Genomic DNA, 7001 nt, shown 5'->3' with positions numbered 1-7001 from the left:
CCAGAACATAAAATACTATTATTTATTAGCCCCATTTATCACCCATGCTAATTTTCTTTCTAGAATGGTAAAAGTATGGTAAAGAAATGAACCAAATATCTGCTCATAAAAAAAAGGTTTCTTTTTGATACACTTAGCTACTGTTTTAAAGACTGGAGTCCTGGATGACCAGCTCCCTTTGGAAGATCTAACCACTGAATTTAGTTTGCTTTCTTACAAATGCACGTGTGACCAAAGATGGACCCAGTGGTATATTACTGACTTACCGCCAAATGGCAAACTTATCAAAGTAGCTGTGATTCTCAACAAGGGACAAAGCCTACTCCTAGTTCCCAGGGAAAATATCAGATCGGTCTTATTTCAGCTGCGTAATTGAAGGCAGAAGGCAGAAAGAAGAGGGTGTCAATTCTGATGTCTTCCTGTGCCCACCACCTTCATATCACGGTGAAAAGTTGGGACTGTGTATCCAACTGAAGGAAAACACCTCAACATGTTATCATTGCAGAAACAAAACCAGCAGAATCCTTTACAGTAGTCTCAGATACACTACTCCCCTTTTGTCTCTAGATAGGGTGGATGCAGAAGCAATGGGAACACAAATATCCTCACCAGATGAAGGAGTTAACAGTGGCACTCCCATTTTGGAAAGCTTTTCTCAGATACTATCCCACCACTGCCTCTTAAAACTAAAGAATTCTAATTACTAACTTATTCCTGTAAGTGAAAAATAAAATTTCCTAGCAGGAAAACAGCTAGCTAGAGCTGGGGCTAAACCCTCAGAGCTGCTAACACCCCATTTAGGATTCTCCCAGAGATTACATTCAACATCATCATACAGACCGGGGGCTGGGGGGCACATGCGGCAGGACACACACAGCCAGGACTCATGTGTAAAAGAACAAAAGGGAAACCTGGATACTACTGTTTCTGCCAATGCCATAAACATCTCCCAGGACTTGGAAATGACCAGCTAATTTTACCTCAGTCTAACCATTAGCTCTGCAGAATCTGTTGACCCTAACATAAAGAAGGAAGATGAAGGAGAAAGTCAATTACAGATTTCACAAATATCTGGTACGTAAGTCTGTAATTTTTAATTAGAATTAACTATCAAAGACACTGCACCTTTTAAGTCTTTGAACTTAATAATGTTTAACAGTGGCTTTATTAGGTGAACGCTTGAAAGCATTCAACATTAAATTCAATTTACTTCACATAAATGTTTGCAAATACATTATCAGCAATTCTTAAATATTTCAAATCAACCCACTTAAGTATAGAAGGCTTGCTCATAGGTCTTCTGAGGTGACAAGACGACTGAAAGGAACCTTGGACTTGAGTCCCGATCTCTAACCAACAATCACCATGTCATCACCGGTGAACTCATATGAGGGAACTTCAAGATTGAGAGGTGCAGGCCCCTTCCTGATCCTGCCAGAAGCATCATAGTGTGACCCATGGCAAGGGCAGTAATAACCACCAAAATCTCCTGCATTTGCAATGGGTACACAACCAAGATGAGTGCAAACACCTATCAGGATAACCCATTCAGGTTTCTTTACTCGATCTAAATCATGCTGCGGGTCCCTCAACTGGGACACTTCAACTGCAGCTTCCTGCTCAATTTCCTTCTTGGTTCTATGACGCACAAACAGCGGTTTTCCTCTCCATTTGAAAGCCATGTTCTTGCCTTCTGGAATATCGGATAGCTTGATTTCGATTTTCGACATGGCCAACACATCAGCAGAAGCACTCATGCTGGAAACAAACTGGGAGACGACATTCTTGGCAGCATATGCAACACCTATACTAGTTGTTGCAGTTATCAAATAGGAGAAACCTTTTCTAGCCTCACTGCTCTCTTTTGAAGACTTTGTACCATCTAACACTTCGGTGCGTCGATAGTCAGAGAAGTCAGGTACTCTGATGTCTGTGTGGGAATAACGAACAGAAGCAGGGACTGCAAGATAAACAGAAAGTTAAAAAAACAATTAGATGAGTACCCTGAAAGAAGTATACATCAGGAAATAACCTTTGTGAATTCATAAGCAAAAATCAAGTTATAAAAATGTGAAATATAGCACTAATGCCAGAAATGGTCAGGTTGGCAGTGCCTGCATAGAAAATATTGAAAAAGAAATGGAAGTCAATCACTACCTATCATACTGGTATGAAATCACAGGATAATATGCGTAAACTGAACTTCTTCCTGATTGAACACAGTTGATTCAGAATTTCTAACGATTTAGTGCATCAAATCTAAAAAGTTAAATAGTACTGTAAACAGCAATATTTTAAAATCCCCAAAATTCAACATGCCAAGACATACAACTATGTTAACTACCTCCCATATTCTCTGGATTACAAGGGACCGTAAAACTCATCAAGTCCACCCAATAAGTTGATTTGTGGGGCTCCTGGGTAGCTCGGTCAGTTAAGCGTCTGACTCCTGATTTCAGGAGCCTGCTTGAGATTTTCGCTCTCCCTCTCTCTCTGCCCCTCCCCCACCCATGTTCTCTCTCTCTCTCTCTCTCTCTCTCTCATGCACAAAATAAACATTAAAAAAAAGGTGATTTGTGATCATCTTATTAAACCAAATGTCTAACTTCACATTACTATCTACTTACTCTCTGAAAGTTCAGTAGAACTGCTAAAAATTCATAAATACTTATTACCATAAACATTCTGTGAACTGTTAGTATAACTTTCGTTGCAGAAAATGAAGAGATTTTCTATTTTAGACTCTGGAGTATAAATCAGTATTACTTTAACTTCAAGTAAAGCCACCAATGGGCAGAAAAGGACATCCTTGTCAAAATACACAACTATCAAATGAAATCTCCAAAAGAGCCAATTATTTCAACTTAGTACAGGATAAAAGACAAATTTTCATATATCCCCCTCTTCAGTGAAGGGCAGTAACTTCTATAAGAGTAAGGGCATTATCTTTCTTTTTCAGTGCTGTGGATTTCTCAACTGAGACACTACTACTGCAGGCTGGCCAGATCTTTGTGTCAAATGAATGTTAACTAATTACTATTTATGTAGTACTTTGGATGTAAGTAGTTTTTAAACTAAACAGATTATGACCTTTGTCCATACTATTTTAAAATATCTGACAAAAAATTAACTTACTGGAATCACTTTTAAGTATGTTTCAGGAAGCAAATCTCTTTGCAAGTTGTATACGCATTTTAGGAAATTTGTCACAAGGTTTCTTTTTTTATAAAAGGGACATTAAAAATTCCTCACTTAAAAACTGTGTTGTTTCAAAAAGAAAAATGTACTTATAAAATGCAATTTCATGTAAGTTGCAGCCTACCAGGCTGTCTCATCCTAATATACTTCCTTGAGTATTACAATAAAGAACATGACCACACTTTTCACATGGTTCTCAAAGTCAGTAACAATGGAAGCTGTAAGTCAGCCTTGAACGTGGAGATTAGGGGCGCTGATCCCATATGCAGTGGGATTAACACGTAATTTGTATGTTATATAATTCTTATAATAAATTCTTATAATAAAGTAAGCTAGGGAAAAGAAAACATTAAGAAAACCATAAAAAATACATTTGCAGCAGTGTACCATATTTATAAAAAAAAAAAAAAAATCCACATATAAGTGGACCTGCACAGTTCAAATCCATGTTGTTCAAGGGCCAGCTGTATTCCCAAACAATGGTGAAACCTATCAAAATCACTCTATGTACTTTTCTGGGACCAGGACAAGGGTAGTGACTACCTAATATTTACAACTATGGCAAAGTGACATTATCATATACTACCCTACTTCTACCTAATGCTAACCTAACAGTGTAGACTGGGGTTTGGGATCAAGTATGAATTACCTTCCTTTGGTATTCTCTGGAATTACAAAGGAAAATGTGTATCATACCTAAAAGATGAAGGAACCAAAGTCCATACTTCTACACTAAAGACAGTGTCTACAATCTTTAACCATATAACAGCATACAAGCAAATGTACAGGAACATTAAACAGAATGGTTTTGACATTCTCATCCAGAGATTTGGTGGTGAAAGAAATCCAGCTGTCTACTGCCACTCTACCTAGCAGGTTACACTTTAGTACAATAGTACAATACTGTACTATTGTATATTGTACCACCATGAATATTTTGGGAAATTTAACTGCCATATTGCAAAAGTCATTTCTAAATAATTTACATTAACTGTATTAGGTGTGACTTTAGCAACAAAGATGCTAGTTAGATTTAGTTCTAAACTCAAGCAAAACCAGATACTTCTGGAAATAGAGAAAATTTAAGAGACTATAACAAAAAACAGGTTTTCCTTTCTTAAGATGAACTCTGATGTGCCTTGGAAATCTTCCTCTCACCTCATGGATCTTCTGATCCAACCCTCCCATTTCACACCCTCAGAACTATCTTTCTACAAACCATCTAGACAGATTATAACGTGAACTGAAACTACAAGCTGAAGGCATTATTATAGAAAAAGTTTGCCTTAAGGTTCTGTATCATTTACCTGTTCTTGGGAAAGTCAGGTAAGCCTCTAATTTTTAGAAGAAACCCTTTAGTCACTAGACAAATTCCAAAGATGCTTTTTGCATTTGCTGTTGAAATTTTGTCCTCCTTTATTGTTTCTTACCTCCAGATCCAAAGAATAGGCTTGGGATGGGCTGGTGTACTCTGCTCACGCCCTGAACAGTGTCTCCAAAACCCACTGGTGCCCCCAAACAACAACAAAAATCGCCATTTTATTCATTCGCCACTATCCTGCACTGCCTGTATGCAAAATCTGAGGTTGTAGGAAACAGAAAAATAAAGATTCTTCTCTATGCCTCAAGCTCAAGGTCAGAGGAATCACCAGGAAATCCAATAGTAGGAAGTGTTATGTACCATAAAAATAAAGGAATCAGCAAATATAAAATTTTATTGACCTGACCCTGAACGGAGATTGATTTGGTAAGACGGAAATGTGGAAAACTGGTGGGAGGATTATTTTAAAGTAAAGAGAACAGGGTGAATGAAGGAAAACTAAAGAGAGTGGGGGTAATAACTTAGCTTGCAGGGCAAGTGTCACTGTCAGTGGGGCTAGGCAGGCAGATAACGCAATGGAGGAGGTCTGGTGAGAACTGTGATGACCTGGAAGAGTGATTGCTCCAACTAAGAGGGCAGCCAGTGCACAGCACTTTTCTCATGGTGAAACAAGTTCAGTGTTGCCAGATTCCAACATTTTAAAACACGCAAAAAATCTTCCTTTTAAGACTGTGCAGGTTGGGAACACTACAGGTACAATGGCACACAGGTTGCCATTTGAGGATTTCCAATAGAGCATAAAAAAAAAAAAAAAAGACATGGCACAAAAGACAGTGCAGGATCTGGTTCATGGCTAAATCAATCTTTCAAATCCATGTTCTATCACATACACAAAGTTTATCCTTGTGTAAGTCACTTCACTTCTTGTAGTTTGTTTTCTACCTGTAAAATGGTAATATCACCAACCTCTGCTTGTGGCTCTTCTTGAGCATCAAACTGATTACAGTGTAAAAACCCTCTGGCCCAGCAAAACATTGCCGATAGTCCACATCATTAATGACCTTGGGGCTTGTGTTATTGTTTTGCTGCTGTTGCTGTTGCGAGGGATGCGTGAAAGACAAGGGCATTAGACGGTTTAGGTGGCGGTGAGCAGGACAAGGGCCCAAATATTAATAGTTCTTATTTTTTCAACATGTATAATAAAATGCCCCCAAATGTGCTAATGGCTTTAAGTAGAATTTTTCCATCTAAACCTCATGACATTACCTACGTAATTGGTATAATCATTCATCCATTTCACTGGTGAGGAAAAACATTCAGAAATTTGCCCAGTCAAACGACCTGTAAGCAGCAAAATCTGTCAGACTTTGCTGGAAACAGTCGGCATTCAGAGTTCTTGAACTTAACCTATGACGTATAAGATGAGCCTGTGGTTTAGGCAGACTGGTCGCCAACGGAAACACAGGCCCGCAAAGCGAGAGCTGGAGGTCACTTGAGATCGCCCAACCTAGCCGCGTCCGCGCACAGGTGAGGGCAGAGACCCAGGAGGTGTAGAAGCTTGCCCAAGGTCGACCCAGCAAGGCAACTTAATCCCCCAAAGGGGCTCCGCTCCATTTCCCCGCCCTCCTGAGCTGCGCTATGGGTCGAGGGCCCGAGGGAGCGAGAACGGGGGTACCCCTCAGCCCGGCTCACCATTGAGGCCCACGGAGGCGACCAAAGGCCGGCTCGCGGCCTGGCCACTCAGCGACTCCCGGCACAGGAAGGGCCGCTTCACGTCCAGCACTGGCGGCTCCGAGGTGGCGGGCACTGAAGCCTGCACCAGAGGCCGCAACGCGCCCGCCACCCCGCGGGACGTGGCCGATAGGACGGGCGCGAACGGGCCCGAACGGGTGGCCACCGACAACATGGCGACAGGGGCTCCAAACGCCGAGCCGGTCACAGGGACGACCTTTCGCCGCGGCGCAGGCGCGAGGAAGCACAGGAGGCGCGCGATCCGTGACGTCAGCGCGCCGGCCTCAACGGTGGCCTCAACGGAGAGGTGGGGGTACAGAGCCAGGAAAGGCGCTGCGTCAGAGGCGGGGCTTCGAGCTTACGCTAAGAGCGGAAGGGGGCGGGGCGGAGCCGGGCGGGAAGGTGTGGGTGCCGCCCAATCTTTCCTCCCCAACATCTTTTGGTGTGTAACCTGGTGTCTGCGAAAAGCAGGCCCGCAGGAGTCGTCCCGCGAGTCGACTTTGGGTCCCTCAGAGTAAAAACTTAATCTGTAGGAACCTAGGGATAAGAATAAGTTGTCATCATAGTTTAGGGAAAATAGTAATTAACATATGTGCATATATAATGTAATACTTATATATAAGGATATATGTTAGGGTGTATACATATATATTGTATATAATAGGTTTTATGTACTTATAAAACCTAGAGCCAGGCAAATAGTGGCCACCATGTGTGTACTATAATGATGATTATTAGCACCATCGAAGTA

General features: G+C 41.4%; 1 protein-coding gene across 1 annotated transcript; it reads right to left on the bottom strand.

Moving 5' to 3' along the window:
• Nucleotides 1-1070: 1070 nt before the first annotated feature.
• On the bottom strand, nucleotides 1071-6482 carry UQCRFS1 (ubiquinol-cytochrome c reductase, Rieske iron-sulfur polypeptide 1). The gene is made up of 2 exons (XM_040466899.1): nucleotides 6212-6482; nucleotides 1071-1960 (listed from the first exon to the last, which is right to left on the bottom strand). The coding sequence occupies exons 1-2, from the start codon at nucleotides 6423-6425 to the stop codon at nucleotides 1350-1352; spliced, it is 825 nt and encodes a 274-aa protein (XP_040322833.1). The 5' UTR covers nucleotides 6426-6482; the 3' UTR covers nucleotides 1071-1349.
• Between the last annotated feature and the right edge of the window lie 519 nt (nucleotides 6483-7001).

This window comes from Herpailurus yagouaroundi, unplaced genomic scaffold (assembly GCF_014898765.1).
Source record: "Herpailurus yagouaroundi ecotype Mexico unplaced genomic scaffold, PumYag 66915, whole genome shotgun sequence".
Classification (NCBI taxonomy): Eukaryota; Metazoa; Chordata; class Mammalia; order Carnivora; family Felidae; genus Herpailurus; species Herpailurus yagouaroundi.
This window is presented reverse-complemented; position numbering and strand designations above follow the sequence as displayed.